The sequence below is a fragment of the Balearica regulorum genome, chromosome 3 (genome assembly GCF_011004875.1).
Source record: "Balearica regulorum gibbericeps isolate bBalReg1 chromosome 3, bBalReg1.pri, whole genome shotgun sequence".
NCBI lineage: Eukaryota > Metazoa > Chordata > Aves > Gruiformes > Gruidae > Balearica > Balearica regulorum.
The window spans coordinates 6,417,598-6,436,821 of record NC_046186.1 but is presented as its reverse complement, the minus strand read 5'-3'; the positions used below and the strand labels follow the sequence as shown (position 1 = coordinate 6,436,821).

The following is a 19,224-nucleotide window of genomic DNA, read 5'->3' as shown; positions in this document are numbered from 1 at the left end:
TTCTTCTCTGCGCTGTGGATCGGGCTTGTAAAAGTGAGCTACTGCCTCAAAACCACATTACAAACGACTGCATTCACATGAAGCACCCCAGTTACTTGTTCTTATGAATCCAGAAAAGGTGTTTAAGAGAAATTATACAAACAAAAACGTGAAGCTTCTGTCAGGCAAGCAACATTAATATGCATACAAATCAAGTTTCTCCATTGAGCCATGGGAAGCAAGAAAAAAAACGTGGGAGAGGAGGTGAAGTGGTAAGTTGATGATTCAGACTTCACAATCAAATTTAGAGATACAGAGATCAAAGAGCGAGCTGTTTAGAAAGATGTAAATCTAAAGTCAGGAACAGGTGTGGATTAGTTTCTCGCCACCGAAAAATGATTTCTTTATTACTTTATTTTTCCTGTTCTACTTCAAGACCTGTATCTATCGATATTTGTCTATGCAAGGAGCTTTCTCACTTCTGTTTGCAACTACTGCTTTCTTTCCCTGCTATTTTAAGCAGAGTTCTAAGAATCTATCATTAATGATAACTCTTTCTCCTTCTCTCCCTCTCTCTCTCTCTCTCTCCCCCTCTCTGTTCTAAGTCTGGAAGACAAGTCTGGACCAATTTCTCCATCCTGCCTCTGGCAGCAGAATGCAGCATTTCAGATCCTCCACCGAGTCCCGGCTGCTTCAAAGGAAAAGCCCAACTTTCTTCCGTTAAGATCATAAGAAATATAGGGGGAGGGGGTCAGCTCTGTTTGGACATAATTACACTTCATCAAAAGAAGCTTTCTTCATCTTCCATGCGTGAAAAGTCTGCAAGCAGTTAAGTCTGTCTTTTTTCTTCCCCCCCTCTTTTTTTTTTTTTTTTTTAAATATAAAAATTGCTATTTGGGAAACTAGCCAAAACTCAGAAAGCCAATATAGTAAAACAGTGCACACCCTTTGTTTTTCTTTGAAGTCTCTTAAATAAATATGTTGAGGGTTTGAAAAGTACACTATCGCTTTTCCATAGATTCTACCCAGATTGATCAGAGAAAAAGTCTATTCCAAGTCTGCTAGATACAAATATAAATTAAAACTACTGGAACCAAATTTTAGGAGGTTTGTGTTTGTGTGTGTCTGTAGCCGTATCTACTCAAGCTTTAGGCCCTCTGTTTCATTTCCTATGCTTTAATAAAAAGTATATATCATAGGTTTCAAATTAAATTCACAGATCGGAGGTAGTCCATCACATTTCAGTTCTTTTTCAGCACTACTGAAAGACTGATACGCTACTGAACTTTTACCGTAAGGCAGCAGTAGTGATGGAGCCAGAGAACTTTCAAACCTAATCCATCAGCAGAATAACAAAGCAAACCGGGTTGTTTTTTTTTTTTAAAGAAACCAAGACAAATGGAAGAGATAGGTAACACCTTATCCAAAAGGGCAATGAACTCCGTATTTATATTGCATCGCTGTTGCAATAGTTATTCTGGCTTTCAAGTTATGCTTTGTTATTGATACTTTTTAAGTTGTAAAATGATGAAGAGAATTGTTGGCCAAGGTCGCTAAAATAAAAAATAGCCGCTGTGAGCCACGCTTATGGACTCACTTTCACAGAGCACTTGTAAAAGCGTGCCGACTGGTTTAGACTATCTAGGCCTCTGTCATACGTTTAATTTTTTTCTTGACAAATACTCCTTCCTTCCTTAAGATGAATTAAAATTGCTTTCTAAAAAATATTAGTGTAAAATTAGCTTTATTGCTGATTTCCCAGCACAATTGTTCAGCTTCTGTTGCTTTGTTTTGCCCCATGCAGGGCTAGTTTTAAAAAATGGATAATTACTTCAAACACATAAAGGAAAAAATATATAGGTTGAATCAGCCACTGACACAACAAACCCCTGTGAAGATTCCTGCAGGAAAAACTGAAGTGCCAGCTTCCTTTGAGCTATCCTTTCAACCATTATCTGCAATTTGAAAGCAGCTACGAGACTCTTAAAGAGGAATTCTTGCAAACTTGCAATGATTACAAAGGCTATGAGTGCAGTTTCCAGATTATAGGAAGCTCCTAACCAGGTGGAAGACAATGACAGCAATGAAAAAATAAAAATAAAAATTGAAAGTTACCCTGTCATTTAAAATAAAGGTTAAATTTAGTTCAAGACCAAGCTTACCAGCAATTCATAAAAGTCAATCAGTTCACTAAAAAGAAAAGTACGACTTATTTTTGCAGGTCATATGCATTTTGATTGTAAAGGGCAGGGAAGTCATTAGAAAGCTCTCCACCAATAGCTGTAAGCCTTTAAAGATGTAAGCCCTTAAAGAATACAACCTACAGCACATGTGATATGCAAAATCCCCTTAATTATAGGTCTTCTACAACAACTTCAGAAGCAGCTCTCCTGCTGAAGGGAATTCTCCATCTGTCATTGCCGTGGCCTGAGATACACTCTCTGACTCCACATAACCCAGCTCACAAATATTCCCGTTCCCTTCTACCTTTGCCGCGTGATTAAAATAGGGAAGCAGGTTCTCTGCAAATCATTTTTCAAAACCTGTGTCTGATAAAAACTGTACAGAGATGCGAGGAGTCAGAAAAACTTGAGAGAAACTCTTAACTTGGTTTGCACAAATCCTGAAGTTTGCAAACAAAACGTGCATTCGTCCCTCCAAACGGAACGCCGACAACGCCGTATTTACAGATTGACCAGCGCTGCATTGCAAAGCAAGTTTGACGTCTAGACATCATTTTTACTTCATTATGGACACATAAAATGCAGTGGCCTACCTCTTCCACTTCTGCCCACAAATCGTAAGTCATTAAATCTGGCCACCTGGTTCTTCATCACGGCAGAAGCGTTTCGCAGCTCTGCAGAGTAGTTCTCGTCGTTTCCAGCCATGACGGTGACCACCGTCCCATCAGGCACTTCTCCTAAGGCCACCACCTGTTAAAACAGGAAGACAACCACAACTCGTGAAGCGACACTTTGAAAACACTATCTCCAGCCCAGCTTTGCAGGCTGCCATGCTCATTACGAAGCTCTGTGGCAGCTTCTCCAGCCCGCTGTGGTGAAGAGTCATGTATTAGCTGAACACAGAACAAAGTGCCACATCAAACAAAGAAGCATCTTGTATTGTCTCCCTTTCTCATAGCCTAATAGGGAGTTTCTTCTTTGTTACATTTCTTCAGAAACATTCAACATCCTTATGTAGAGTGTATGGTTTAATGCTTCCTGAAGGCCAACTTTGTTCTTAGCAACCAGTGAGCAGCAAGAAAACATGAGGCATGGCTCGTATCCATAAATTATACGCGGGAACGCATTTGAAATGGAAAGTTAGAAATTACTATTAGCAGCCTTAGCACCCAGATTCGGTTCTACTTCTCTGCTGGTTGCACCCATCACCCTGATCCCAGAGCTCCTCAGGCTTCAAGCTAGAGAGAAACCCCCCCATCTACTCATCCCAGGAGCGGCACCGGGGGCATTAGCAGACGAAGCTCTCCACCCAACTCGCTGCTGCGATGGAGCGCTTTATGGCTGGAATTCAAACTCTTCAGATGCAATATAAAACAAAGGCTGTTATTTCCTTGCAGGCATGTAAATTTTCATAGCGCTCGCAAGAGTCGCATGTGGTTAGCGCCGATACCTCCCTCAAATTCCAGGATGGGCGAACAAAAGATATCAAAGTATTTCTCCTTACGTTTCACCTAGCTGATAGTCTGGCTTTTACGCTTCAGTGGTTGTGTAGTGCTCCAACATCTGATTAGATAAACGCCACGGAGTAGACAGCTCCTGTCTTCTAATTTGAAAACACCAGGGATACCTACAGTGTTACTGCACCATGACTTTTTAAAATAAAAATAAACAGGAATACTAAGTTACTAGGAAGAAAATATATGTTTCTTCACATGGCGTAAAAAAAAGTCCACAAAATATCAAGAAAATAATTTCCTTTTGCCCAGTTAGCTAATACTGATGCTGGAAATAAATTTCTAACAAAAAGAAAGAGATTCACAAATAACTGCACGGCTGAGCTCTGACTGGGGAAAAAAACAAAGTCTGGAGATACAAAGTCGACATGTCCCCTTACAGTTTCTACCAGTTCACATAGTCAGATACGACTTTTTATATTATTCAGAGTAATTTATTCTGTCTCCTGAAATATATATTACATTTTGTCATAAGCCCTGCTTGAAATGTCTTTCCCATAAATGATCCTGTCTGAAACTAATAATTGCAGGCTGCACTTTAATATTAATTAGGTGGAAAGAATGAGGAGTTCTCAACATATAGGGAGAGTGTTATGCAGCCCAGTGCACTGTGCAATGTTTCTCTTAAACAATAAAAATTAATGACAAAGGTATACCAAATCGGAAAATATTTAAAATAGACTATATTACTGAAAATTACAGCTTGTCCTATTTAAAAGAAATATGGACGAGAAAGAAGAAAGCAAAGCTGAAAACGCAGTATAAAAAGGCTCTACCCTGGTGCTTTCCTGTTTTTCCATAAACTACCAGGTAATGCCACCCAAAACTGAAAACCGAGTTTTGCCACAAAGTTCTGTGAGGTCTCCTCTATCAAAGATTTTACTTGAAAGTGATATGAACGTCCCTGAACATAAAAACACAGGAACCACCGCTGTGGATAAGATCTGAGGTCTCACTAGCTCACTGCCTTGGGTCTGACAGCAACCAGGTCCGACGGCTTCAAAGCGAGGTGTAAGGAATAATCAATAATAATCAAATAACAAATAATAATCTGCTGAACAGATTACAGAGCTGACTCTAACCCTTAATAAATGGATATTGGCTTCAACTCTAAAGAGTGGGGCTTGAGAGTACTTATAACTCCCTTCCCAGTGTGCGACAGATCACGTTATCTCTGGACAGTCTTGTCATGCGCGTTAGCATCCAGGGGAGCTGCAACCTATGCTTTTTATATCTCACGAAACAAACGAGCAAAAAAAATTTATTTAAAAAAAAAAAAAATCACATTAAGTCCAGAAACGCAAAGAAATGCCGAGAGCACAGGAGGAAGTGCGAGTCTGCCAGGGGCCTCGGAAGAGGGAGCGAAGTGGCTGCAGCCTCAGCTCACCTCCTCCTCGAGGTAACCAGAGCACGGAGCAGGCAGCAGCATCCCGGCTCCGGCTCAAGCCGTCGTCTCCCGAACACGGGTACGGCTTCCAGCACCTGGGCAGGAGGGAGCAAAACCTCTTCAAAAGCCCTCCTGTTCCCCACCCCGCTGCTCGTCAGAGGTTTCCTCCCTACCCTTTCCACTCCAGGACGTCAGTTCAATTTGTCAGCTTAGACATCAGCCTGAACCTGCACGTGGCGCTGCCAGAGTCACCGGGCTGATGGCGTCTCATCGACGACTGCATCATTACTGAAATGCACGGGCTTTTTGATGCACTGTGATGCACTATCACTACTCGCCTCATTAGGAGAACACCGAAGGGAAAGACAAACTGAAATCAGAGGTGAAAATAAAAACTCTGGCTACTAAAGTCCTGTTATGTGGAAAGGTGCCCTGCTATGCAACTGGCGTAAAATGCTTGTTCTTTTCATAATTTCATATTTTTTTGTCATGAAATACCAGAAGACTATTGCACGCATACATAATAGCACTGGTTAGAAAAAAGCGTTGCAAAACAAGTTTGAAACCTGGAGAAATACATAGCATTTTGAGAATTTAAAAAAGTAACTTTACATACTGAAAGACTGTTGGCATAAACCTTGATTTGGTAATTTTATGCCATGTATCAATCCAAAATTATTTACATATTCTTAGAAAGAGACTGGTACGTGCACTGTGAAATGAATAAGGACTGCGTAAAAAATTCAAGATTAAAAGTAGCCACAGTGTACATTCCTTACCTATTCTTTAAACATAAATATCTCAACTATTTCGAAGTCTTTTCCATATTAAACTACTTACACATTTTGGTACTTAAAAGTACATTTTGCTTTTTTTTTTTTTTTTAACTAAAGCTCAAAAAGGTCCATGGAGTCAGATGAAGCCACGAACTAAAACCAAACCATTTCTTACAAGTTGAAAATAACCATGTATTTTTTGCATAACACAATTCTCGTCTGGTTAGGCAACCTGTTTGCCCAGTTTCGGTCCAGTGGGATTTGAACTGGCCAAAGTATGTACCCTAAAGACGGAAGTTACGAGCACGAAGCAAAACTACTATACAACAGCAGGTATTACAACTTTCTGCAGAGTAAAACGCTTGTTTCGAAAAAAAAGCTAGCGTGCATACTAAATAGTTCCTCTCAAACACTGATATCTACCACTTCAACAGCTTTTCTTGCGAAACGCCAAATTCAAACGGCCTCTGAATGTAAAATCTTCCATATTGAGAACGCCTTTTCCAGAGATTGCCAAAAGAGCATCTGATACTATTAAAAATATTTTAATGTTCTGTAACTTAAAACAGAATAACTGATTTGCACTATTTTTTGTTTCAAAATACACATCTGGGCTGACAATTTATACAGCAGGTTTCAGCTTGAAGCTATTTAAAACAGCTGAGTTATAAACTCTGAAAATTGGGGTTTGGAGTGGAAATGCTGACAGACCCTTAACTACTGGGATGCTACTGGGGAGACGTTTTAGGCTTCACATCCTTTCCCCCCCCGCCCTTGCCTTTAGGTCCACTAAGGCTCTTTGCTACTATCAGCATCACACAGAAGCCACTTGGAACATCCAACGTGGCAATCTTGTTCTTTTTATGACTTTCAGTAAAAACTCCCAGGCAGACACATACACAGAGGGCCAAATTCTGACAATTCTACTCAAATAAAGTACCGCTGGCTATTAAGATTAAGAAGCGAATATGATTTGGACCCGGGTGCAAAATATCTGTTTCTTTTAGGCTGGAATACTACTAGATAGTTAGAGCTGTATTAATAGGTACAAGTCTAATACTCCTCCCCACAAAACCACTTTGCATTAACAATCTTATTAGTTAGCACACTCAACGCGGACTCCCTCCTCGGTGTGTGTAAACATCAATACTTCAAATTCAAATCTAATACTAAGCCAACATCATTTCAAAAAATTTAGAATCAAACCCAGCACTGTTTATAATATACTTCCTCTCCTGCATATGATTTATATCTGTTTTTTTAAATTAAAACAGTGCTATATCCAGAGTACTTTTTAACTAGAGATCTCTGCAAGAGAATTATGACACACTTAGCACACCACTCAAAACACTATCATCAACATATTATTTATTGCCAATAAAACTTCAAAAAGTCTGTTGTCTGTGAGCTATTTTACTTTCAAGTTACTATTTAACAGAGATTTCTATAGCCCAAATCTGTCTTTTTTTTTTTTTTTTTCCTTTTCAGAGATAATTCCCATTCTGTTGTACCACAGACAAGTGTTTCACTGTATGATACATGCAGCTTCTTTGGTCTAAAAATACTGGACAGCTGCAAGTTATGTTTCAAAAATGAAATAGTTTTTTTAAAAATGGTCAAAAATTATTTCAACTCAGCTTCAAATTAATTTAGCAGTAAATAAGTGCGTATATATCTTCAGCATATTTTAAAAAGTACGCATCGCATACTGCACGTGAAAACACAGCTGCACCCACAGCGGAAGGGTGCAAGGGGCGATGCCTACTCCTGGTGCATCATTAAATTGGTCAGATCTATACCTCCCTGTCAGCAATCAAACACAGGACCCAAATCTATGACATGTATAATTATATATACACGAACACAAAAAGATTGGGAAATGCTCTAAACCTTTTTCTATCCTTGTATCACATGTAAGCATTCTCATTGTAATAATATTCTAAATACTTTAATATTTAGTTTAGATCTTTCCCTTATTCTAATGAACTGCGACCGCATCCTTTGAATTGCTGTAAGGTAGGAGAAGGCTCAGACGTTTCAAATGAAAACAGCAATGCGAGTACGATAACGTAAGAGCTCTCGTGTCCCTTCTGTAACGCGTAACTGTAATACCGACCTCATCTAACGCTCAATTAAATTATAATCACAATTCTCCGAAAGCTCCTCCTCCTTACCCCCGAGCCCCTGTGAATCAGAACCGCCGTGACCCACACCTAGAAAGCCTTTGAGTGCTACGCCGAGTCACGAAAACAGAAGACACCTCATTTTTCTCCTATTTTCACTCAGTCCGACCATCGCGACCCACAGCAGGCCCCGTGCAAAGGGTTCCTCTGCAGCTCCAGGCTGCATCCCCAACACGAGACCGCTTTCCTCAACTCTCATCTGCGCCCCTATTAATTACATTTCCGAAGCAATGCTTCACCTTTATCACCAATTACTTTAGCGCCAGCTCATTTAACCGCTTCTACTAATTTTTCCCAGAGAAAGGGCCGTGATAACACGGCGAGCTATCGGGAAACACAAGAACAAGGCGACGTTCTCTGGGTGAGACCGTTTCCGAACTCTTCTACCTTTAGGGCCATTTCCAGGCGCGTTATTTTTCACGTAGCGGGTGTGGGAGCGATGAGCCCCTCGCAGGGCCACCCCACCCCTGCTCCGACCCCACGCCCCGCTCGGGCAGGTGCCCTGAGACCCCCGAGCCATCGCCCTCTCCCTACCAAAGGCTACGGGAGAGGAAACTCCAGGGGGAACACTTTCAAATATTGCTAGGGAAGGAAAAGGGCTTGCTTTAAAGCACGCAATTATTGTTGTTATTATTTTACAGTTTTAAACAAACCAAAACTTTTCCTCTCATTAGCGCGCCATGGGGATGTAGACAGAAAATTAAAAGCAGCATCCCCGGTGCGGGTCGGGGTGGTATTTATTAGAGAAACGGGTGAGCCCTGCCAGGGAGAGCCTCCTGGCCAGACACTTCCTCGCTTGTCCACCAGGAGAAGTGAAGGGGTCCCGGACCCCCCCGCAAAAAAAAAAGAGCCTCGGCTGCCCCCTCCCAGGCCGGGCTGCCTCTGGGGTAGGGGGGCAACGCACCGCCCCCCCCCCAGCGCCCCCAGCCTGACCCTCGGCCCCCAGTCGTCCCCCCCCCAGCACACTTCCAAGCCACCCCAAATCCCCCAGTCCCACCCCCGAGAGAGGGGAGGGAGGCAGGGGCACCCCCGTGGGTGAGGTACTGGTCTTCTCAGTCGGGGGGGTACCCACTTTGCGCCCCCACACTGAGCTCCGGCAGATGGGTGAATCCCCCCTTCCTCAGGGAGGGAAAGGTGGGGGGGGGGGTAAAAAAGCCCAGGAGAGGGGTCTGTGGGGAGGAGGGGGTGTCTCTGGGGGTGCTGCCTGCGGGGGGACACAGGGTGCCCAGGGGCTGCGGGGGGGGGGGACACACGCCGGCACTGCCCCGCGGGGATGGAGATAACGGGATGGCTCCGGGGGTGCGCGCTGTGCCGGCGGGGCGGGCGGGAGGGGGCAAGGGGTTCATTGCAAGGGGGGGGCACCGGAGCCGCTGCGGGGCGGGGGGGGGGGGGGAAGCCAGAACGGGCACTGCAAGGCAGGAGGGCAGAGCAGGCGTTACGGGGGCACAGGCGGCATGGCAGGACGGGGGGGCACAGGAGACACTGCGGGACGGCGGGGAGCACAACACGCTTTGCAGGACGGGGGGGGAGAAATGGGAGGCACTGGGGGGGTGCACAGGAGGCGCTGGGGTGCGGTGGGGGGCGAGAAGGCTTCGCGGGACAGAGGGGGGCACAGGAGGTGCTGCAGGACAGAGGGCACGGAAGCTACTGCAGGCCGGGGGGGGGGGGGCACAGGAGGCACAGCAGGACGGGGACGAGATACAGAAGCCACTGCAAGACTTTGGGGGGGGGGGGGGCGGGTACAGGAGGCATTGCAGGATTGGGGGGGTGGGGGTGACAGAAGCCCCTGCAGGCCGGGGGGGGCACGACACACCAGAGGCATTGCAGGACGGGGCGGGGGGAGAAACACCGAAGCCCCCGCAGGCACGGGCGACACCGGAGGCACTGCAGGATGGGGGGGGGGGGTGTGTGTGGAGGCAGGCAGGAGGCATTGCAGCACGCGGGGGGGGGGGGGGCACACAGAAGCCCCTGCAGGACACAGGGGTCACAGGAGGCATTGCAGGCCTGGGGGGGTGCAGAGAAGCCCCTGCGGGCCGGGGAGGGTGGGGGGGTGCAGAGGCGTCTCTGCGGGAGGAAGCGCGGCGCGGCGCGGGGGGTGGCAGCCCCGGCCAGCGGCGGCTGCGGGAGGGGGTGTCTCACCTTGAATGCCACCGGGAGGGTCTTGTTGCAGCGCCAGTGCGAGGGCAGCACGGAGCAGAGGAAGTTGGGGCTGTCGGTGCGGACCAGCTCGGCGGGGTGGTCAGCGATGATCTCCACCATGGTGCGGTTATCGTGGGGGCGCAGCCTGGGCACGGCGGCCGCCGCTTCTTGCTGCTGTTGCTGCTGCTGCTGCTGTTGGGCTACTACGACCGGGCTGACTTCGCTCATCTTGCCGGGCTGCAGGCTGCTGGAGGGGGGGCTGAACCTCCGGCTGGTGCTGGGATCTACGGGAATACGCATCACAACAGCCACAAGTTAGCGAATTGGGGGGCGGGGGGGGGGGGAGCGGTAGGGGGATCGCTCGAGGAGGCGTGTAGTGGGGGGTGGGGGTTGTAAAAAAAAAAAAAATTATATATATATAGCGAAAAAAGGGGTGAATGAAAAAGTGGAGGGGTGAGGATAAGGGGCAAAAAAGCAAATCAGAAAAAAAAAAAAAATCCCAAAAATAAACCAGGAGCGGATTAAACGCACGAGAAAAAAAAAAAAAAATCTCAGTCTGGTTTTGTTTGGGTTTGTTGGGGTTTTTTTAAAAAGGATGGACGGGGCGGGGGGCGATGCCGGTCTGGGGGCGCCTGCAGCCTGGAGCAGCGAGAAGACAGAGTCTGGCTGTGGGGTCCGGGGCTGCCCCTCTCAGCAAAGCCCGGCTGGAAACTGCATGGTCCCGGCTTCTGCCCAGCTGCAAAACGCTGCTGCTTCTCCTCCTCCTTCCTTCCTTCCTTCTTGCACAGTCTCTCTGCTCTTTTCCCTCCTTCTAGCCACCGCTTCTTCCCTCAAGTGCTTGAGTTTCTTTCCTTTTTTTCTTCCCCTCCCTCCCCGTCCTCTTTTCCTTTTCGGACTTTCAAAAGGTTGTCTTGGGAGAAGTAAAACTCGCTGCTGGTTCAGTTCAGCTTCCTGGGCTGCTGCTCTTGGCGGCCGCCAGAAGAGGAGCGTAACTCTCAAACCCGGAGAGGGGGTGTTCAGGGGAATGTCCCGATTTCCTCCGAAGAAATCTTCCTCCTCCGGACACACACAGAAAGAAAGAAAAAAAAAAAAAGCGCAAACAAAAAGTCTCGCTGGGACAGAGGCGAGGAGCCGCTGGGCTCCCCCCCGCTTATTGCCTTTGGCTTCAGGAAGCGGAGGGAAGCGGGAGCTCGGGAAGGGGCTTGGGAAAAGTGGCTCCTCCAAAAAAAAAAAAAAAAAAAAAAAGAAAAAAAAGAAAAAAAAAAAAAGCGCTCCCGAAGCGATTTCCGCGTGGAAAGAAAGTTACTGGGGTTGTTGGGGTGAGAAGGAAAGTCACAGGACTAATAATTAAAAGAGAGACTTTAGCCGGTTCCTTTGGGAGGATCAGGACTTAAAAAAAGTTGAACTTTCGGATTCCCAGGGAAAAAAAAGCGGGGAGCATAGTTGGAAAAACAAAACAAAACAAAAAAAAAAACAAACCACCCCAAAACACCCCTCCTTAGGCTGATTTCTAAAATATGACCAAGTAAATTCTGGGAAAAGGCAGCCTCGGTGCAGTCCGGTCCTTTTAATTAAGTCGCTGCTGGATCCAAGTCCGTTGAGTTGAACAGGCTAACAAAAATCTTTTTTTTTCCGCCCTTGATGAACAACAGCAGCAAAAAAATCATTAAAATGTCGGTTTGTTTGAGTTATTTTTCTTTCTGAAAAAAAAATCTGGTTTAAAAAAAAAACAAAACCAAAAACAAAACCCAACAAACTTCTTTTGGGTCCCAAGAAGTTGAGGTCGGGAAAGATGAAGGAGCCGAGGGAGAAAAAAAAAAAAAAAAAAAAAAAAGCAAGCCACAGTTTTTTTGTCCTGAATGTGGTTTTTGGAGGCTGGGATTTCTAATGATTAGGTTTTTGTGGTTTATATATACAGGACTCTCTGGCTAAGGCGATCATTATGCTGATGAGAGTCAGCAGCACGTGGTGCTTCAGTCCTCAGACTTCTGCAGCCTTCAAAATAAATAAAACAATGTGCATCCCCCCCAGGAGGAGAAACTTTGCTTGAAGTCGCTCTCACCCCCGGGGAGGGGGACGGGGACGGGGACGGGAGGGAGCAGGAGACGGTCTCCGATCTCCACTTCTCTCCGGGTTTTTTCCATTAACACTTTTGGGCTTGTTTGTTTAGGGGGGGGGGAAGCATGAAAAATCTTGTTTGCAAAAAAAAAATAATAGAATAATCTGGTGCCAAAGGGTTTGGGTTTGGTTTTTTTTTTTTTTGCTAAGTCTCCGGTAGTCTAAAGCCTAAATCATTTCCTTGAATGAATGAATGCTATAAAACCCCCCTCAGACTATTAAGGTAAAGGGAGTCTGGTTTGTTTTCTCCCTTAAAAAAAAAAAAAAAAAAAAAGGGCAGATCTTATTAAAAACAATTTACATACCCAATAGTAAAAAAGTGTAAACGCCTCCCAGCGCAGATAACAACCTATCACAACCCTCCCTCTAATTTCTAAGGCTTTACTTCGACTTGCTACTTCCACCTTCTTGTAAAAAGTCGGCGCTGTGTGTGTGCTCCTTGCTCGCCGCCTGTGTGTGACTCGGGGCGGTGTGTGTGGGTCTGTCTGTGTCTCCGTGTCGGGAGGGTGGGCGGGGGGGGGGGGGGGGACGTGTCCTTTTCACGCAGCCTTTGCAAACCCAAAGTCCGGCACCCTGACCTAGCGGAAAAGCCGGGTTTATCTTGCGAAAAGCCCGGCGGCCCCACGGACATGGGTACGGGGTGGGGGGGGGGGTGTGGGGGGGGGGTGTTGAGGAGACACCCCCGGGGCTGTTTCCGCGCCCCGCGGAGCCTCCGCGCCCTCCGCCAGCCGAGCCGGCCGCGCTGCCCCCCACGCACCCCCCCGGCCACCTTCGTGCTCCCCCCCCCCCCCCCCCCCCCCAAATTTCTGCCCAGCCCCGAGGGCAAAACCCCCGTCTCTGCACGGCGGGAAGGTGCGTGCAAAAGGCAGCAGCCAGGCTGCAGCGCTGCTCCTTCCGTATTTGATTTTAAAGCCTAATAAGCAGAAAAGATCCGATGTTCGGTCACAGGGGAGAGCTCTCGCTCCGCGCACCGCCGCTGCCGCCTCCGCTCCGCTCCGCGCCCGCCCGCCCGGCGCGTCGGGCACCGATCTCTGCCGATACTCATCCTCTCCTCTGCCTTTCCCACGGTTAAACTGGGGACTAACAGCCCCTGACCCACTGCCTCGCAGGCATCTATGTCCTCTTTTTTTTTCTTTTCCTCTCTTTTTTTTTTTTTTTTTTTCTTTTCCAGGTCCAGGGTTGGAAGGGCTGTGGAAGTTTTTTAGCCCGTTGCAAAAATGCGATCGCTGCGGAGAACAGCGCAAAGCCTTCCTGAGCTCGCCCCGCTCCGCCGACAACCACAGGGATCTGCTTTTCCCCAAAAGTCATTTCCAAAGAACGATTACTCTTCACCTCTAAGGACCAGTATATTCGGAAACTCTGGTTTGCTATAGTTGCAATACAGAAAATATACTTTTTCATAATTATTTTGGTAAAATGTTTATGCCCATGGGTTCTTTTGGCTCCCCCCCCCCTTTAGCTGGAGGGGAAATACGTTCCATTAGAACCATTCCAAAGGTGCTAGAAAGAAGGCAAGAGGTTGTCTTACATCCAAATACTATATAAGCCTGACAATCATGATTTATTTCATTTCAAACAAGAAGATACATTTCCACTTTTAATTAGTCACACTAAAAATTTTACAGTCTCCTCTCTTCCTACCAAAATAAAATAAAAAGTTAATTAGGATAAACTAAAATAAGTTATTGGAAGCTACCAGTTTAAAGTCACTTAAAATAGTCCACGGTTATTTATAATGTCGAAATAAAATTTTCCACTGAACGCCCTAACAAAGTTTCAGGTATCTGGCACAGCTGATTTTCAGTCTCCGTGCAAAAATATCTTTCTGCTGAACATTTACACATTTAACAGGAACTTACTACAGCCTGGAACAGATCACAACTCAGAGCACTAGAATTTTATTTAAATGGTTACGGACAAATTAAGAAAAGTACCAGTAATGTTTATGGACCTGCATAAAAGTTGGATGGGATTTTTCAGAAATAGTAATTTATGTTATGATATATATAATCTGGAACGTTGGCTTGGATTTGGCTGAAATGGAGAGGAACCCTGCTGCTCGGCTTTCCTCGGGTTTTATTTCAGAACTTCTTGGAATTTTAGCACTGGTTGCAAAATGGGTCATATTTTAAGATGGGAGAGAATTGTAGGAGGTTAGTGAAAAAATGTGCTTGCATGGCAAATTATATCTCAACAAACACCTTTGGATCCACTGTATAAAATAGGATTTTCATTAGTATGGCTACGTTTCCTGCAATTTCGATTGTCTTTTAGATTTTTCACTTTTAACTACGTTATGAATACAGCCATAATTAGATTGCTTTTGGACAAAAAAAGTAATGTTTTCAAGAGCACTGAGGTTGTTTACCGTTACATTTATAAAACATGGGCCCAGCACACTCCTGTTGCAAGCATTGTATGCACACGACGAAAAATAACTGTCAGATTTGAAAGATTCTAACCTGGACAATGGTCCTTAAATAAACAGTTTCGATGCCCGTTTGTTGGGCTGGAATGTACTGTAAATACGATGAATACAGAATTTATTTTGAGCTTCTCTATATATGTAAATAGCCTTCGTGAAACCGGAATAAATGAATGGGTTCAGCGGGTTTGTTGTCGTATTGGATATTTTTAGTCGAAGCGACTACAGCAACGTCAGCAATTATTACTATAGTTAAGGACTTGCCAATATTCTGTTTCCAAAATCTACCTTCCCAAAGTTGTTTATTCACTGGTGAAAAGGTGCATCAAGCCAAAATGTGTGAACTTAAATAAGCTTAATGCCAGAGAAGGTTTTGCCCAAATTTCCATTCATTTCAGCAGGGGCAAGATAAGCTCCAGTGTCTCTTGGCAGGGCTTTACTTTCACTTTGGTTGTAAATGGACTGTTTGCCCAGCTATTCTTTGCTTTTTCTTAAGTATGACAAATAGTAACTCTAGATTTGCACGTTCTTTGGTCTGTTAAGTAGGCGTGTGGTAATGAGTTCTGTAACTACAGCATTCATAGTCAGACTATGGACTACTATGGTTTGTTTAACTACTGGGTCCCTGCCCCATTGATTTACGGCCCAGATAAAAGAAGATTCTTTGTGTCCCGAAATGAGTCGAAAGCATTTAATATTTCAGCACCATGCAGTTTTTTAGCGTTTACAGTCTCTGATGCAAACATAAGCATAAAGGTTTGAAAGACAGGCTAGAAAATGATTACATTAAAAAAATCCATCTTGAGAATATTACTTTTCCCCCAGCGTTTTCAGTAGGAAGGGAGGACCGAGAGCTGAGACTCTTGCTTTCCGTCTCTGAATTTGATGCTGACTTGCTCTGTGACCTCGGAGAAGCCTTTCAGCAAGTTTTCCTTCAGTATAAAATGGGGTACTAACTATTACCATATACCTTTCGAGGTATAAAAATATGTGTTAAGTTTTCAGAAGTCCAAAGTTTAGCGGGGCTCTGCATCTGTAAAGCATACCAATAACAGCGGGAGAAAAATTCTAAAAGCTGGTAAGAAACCTGCCGGGTCACTACGGAAAAATTGTCATTTTTTCCATGGCACGAAGCGAAACGCACATTATACAAACGACAGAGTAAATAGTTATTGCTTCTGGGTTTTTTGTGGGTTTTTTGTTTTGGTTTGGTTTGTTTGTTTTTTTTTCTTTTTCTAAATGATTTCTTTTCTGCTTTTCTAGTAAGGAGGGACTGCAAGGCTAGGGCTCCATCCTACCGTAGGGTTCTCCCGTTTCCTTCCCTGTCTGCAACCTCTTATGCCCCATTGGAACCGCACGTATTGCAACGAGGTTTAAAGCAGCAAATGACCATGTCACCATCGCGAAGGAATGAAATGTGGGCCTACTCGTCATCTTGTAACAGGGTTTGAAAGAGAAAGCATGGCCTGTGTTTCCAGACAGTAAAAACCTGAATGTGTAGTCCCATTAGAAAAATGTTTGGCCTGTTTTTTTTAAGTAAATTATATTCTTCTTTTTTGCTTGCAACATGCAAACTAAAAATTAATTGTAGAAAGTTGCTAGGATCCTCATAGTTATGGACAAACTGGTATTTTATGGCAAGATTCACTTCGTCCCTTTCCGTTAATCCTCCTCCCAACTTCTGAGTAACTAATGTCAGAATGAGGAAAAAGTAATTTTTTTTTTCCTTGAATGATTTCAGACAAAATCAGCACGTTGTTTTAGAGATAAAAAGGCTAAAAACCGAGAGCTTAATTTTTCTTTTTTGATTTTTTTTTTTTTCCTTCTTTTAGCATATATAAAACCAGCATGAGCCAGAAACTTCACGGTTATTTTTTCTGTTGACCTCAATGAAAACTGGTTCCCTTGACTAACTGTGGGGAAAGTGGGTGGTATAACTGTTTGTAATTAAAAAGGGTTTATACATTTGGAACCTTGCAGAGTCCCTAAATTTTGCATGCTGGTTTTTAAGAGACTAATGAAGTGCACTCTGGCCAGATACAAGTTCCATAAAGCTCACACAGAAGATCCTACAAGATGTAAGTCAGTCTTGAGTGGGAGAGGTAGTTTTTAATGCTCCCAACCATAAGCACATCCCCAGATTCTTGCATTTACTCTCTCAGTGTTGCATTTGTAAATCTATTCTCAACAGCGTGAACGGTAGAAATAATTTTTAGGCAGATTCTTTGTTAATAACATGCACCTTGCAGCTGGAGCAATAGAAAAACACCAAACACAAGTGCAAGACTTGTTCTAAAAAGAATGAAAACGTGCAACGTGGAAAGAGGTGGTGCAGTCTGCAGGAGTGTAATAGAAGAAGAAAGCATATGCTAATAGCAAATGTAGAGTAAACATAATGGACACAGCAAACCAATGCTTTGAGGAACTGTAAAAATTAGCCTGGTTTTGCTCTTTCTTTCCTGAAAGTTCACTCAAATGATGAACTAAGCATAGTCAGGCCAGACCAGAGGATCAAGAACATAATCGTATTTATCGCATGACACAGTGTGATGCTGAAAATGCTGAGCATCCTGGTCACATTTTAGCATGACATACGTGTGCTCCAAATTAGGTGTGGTCTTAAGGCGTGCGGGGCGTAACACAGGATCAGCCCCTTAGTTGACTGTTGTGGAATTGGCAGCCAAGTCACAAGAGACAACAACATCGGTCCAGAAACAAGTCAGAAGAGCAGATGACAAAACATTAGACATCACAGGAATGATTCTCTCTAGTAATAAAAGACAAGGATCTGGCAGAAAAAATACTATAGGTGAAGCCGCCAGCAGTATCTGCAGTTAAGCTTGTCTACCGCTTTCCAGTATAAGACCTTGTTTTCGCTCACATAACGTTGCCAATTTTTAACTGTTCAGGATGAGCTTTTCAATCCTGAGTCTGCCTCAAGCTGAATTTTTTGGAAACTTCCAGCAGAAATACTTCTGCTGCTTCTAAGATCGGCATTAAGAGAAAACACATTGTTTCACAACAGTTTAAAATTTCTTAGCATCATCCCAATATCTATTTCAGAGCAGGGATGGGAAGTTTTGCTAAGGAGGAGAGGAATAAGGAGGAAAAATCAGGTAAGTTCCTTTTGTTGCCCTTGACCAAAAGGATCCACCCGAACTTGGCCGAGTTAGAAGCTGCTGAAAATTGTTGAGGTTTTTCTTGCGCGTGCTCAGTACGGATGGAGTAGTTGGCAGCCAGATTTTGCAAAGCCTCCATAGCAGCACCGAGTTTGCTAGACTGGATTGGATCTGTAGTCAGTCTAGTCCGACCAATATTCTCCCTGACAGTAGGCTGCACTAGATGTTTTAAGAGGAAAGGATAAGAAACCCTAGAGTCAGCAGATGATAGATACACGATCTATTCCTCCTTTAAGGTCTCATCCTAGTTAATAGTAGCTTATAAAATATGATCAGAATGACTGTCAGCAGTTCAGTTTTAAATTGTGTCTTTTAGAAGTCTATAATTCAACCATAAAAATTCCTTCCAGGCTGAAATCTGGCTTATACTCTCAGTTCAGAAGTCAAAATTCTCTACAGATTTTTTTAAATAGCCTGTTTTGCAGTGATAGAAAAGAAAAAATAGTCATGTACAAATTCTGGACATTTCTTCCATAACGCACTTCATAATTCAGTTATGATAAGTATGACAAGTTTTAAACTGTTTTTTCCAAATGCTGGTCAGGCCCTAGAAGGAACGTGAGTAATTAAAATCTTCACCATTAACACTAGACATTCAAATGTGAATAGGATTCTCTGACCTCGGGATATTAGGAGTATTACGATATTAGGAGCTTATGTGATATAATTCCAAAACCTGTTATTCTGGTTTATCTTATAAATATTTAGATAATTTAATAATGCATACATATTGAAAAGCAAGGTAGAAATCCTCCTGTCCTTTCATGGCAAAAATCATCGTGAAGTCAGTCACTCAAAGGTTTTCCTAATTTAAGCATCAGAAGAAAGACATAACCTGGAAGTATCCAGGAGGAACAAGAAAGAGGTCCTCAGAGGGGACAAAGCAGATGCAAAACCTTTCTTGGGAGATCACAGCAGCTCTCATTACTACTGAGCTTCACTTTGTAGTGGAGAAGATAGAGCAGCTCTTCCCATCCTTGGAATGCTTTCAAACATACTGTGCTTGGCACCCTGAGGTTAGCGTGATTTTTGAGCAGATAAAAGCCCGTTACATGAAAAGGCAGATCCCACCCTCTTTCTTTTTTTCTTTTCCCCTGGTAAGAAAGAAAAGCCTTATTCTGTCTGCAGTTCCACTCATTTCAATGGGAATCTTCACGGAATTAGGTGCTGCTTCACATAAGAGAAGCAGAGGCAAGCCTGTAGGTAACTTGCTACTTTGGGTTACTCTCCTTATCCTTTCACATTTCCATGTCTAAATGCCCACCTTGCTGCATGTAAAGCTCTTCATTTCCACTCCATTTTAAAGAGCTAGAATATTTCGTATTTTTCGGCATGAGAAAA

At 44.1% G+C, this 19,224-nt stretch overlaps 1 protein-coding gene across 4 annotated transcripts in view; it reads right to left on the bottom strand.

Moving 5' to 3' along the window:
• RUNX2 (RUNX family transcription factor 2) overlaps positions 1–19,224 on the bottom strand; it is a 221,860-nt gene that overhangs the window by 148,323 nt on the left and 54,313 nt on the right. For all 4 annotated transcript variants that reach the window (XM_075750440.1, XM_075750438.1, XM_075750441.1 and 1 more), the window contains 2 exons: positions 10,162–10,445; positions 2,756–2,912 (listed from right to left, as the gene is read on the bottom strand). In XM_075750440.1, the coding sequence (XP_075606555.1) occupies positions 2,756–2,912; positions 10,162–10,445 (441 nt within the window). The remainder of the gene's footprint in view (positions 1–2,755; positions 2,913–10,161; positions 10,446–19,224) is intronic.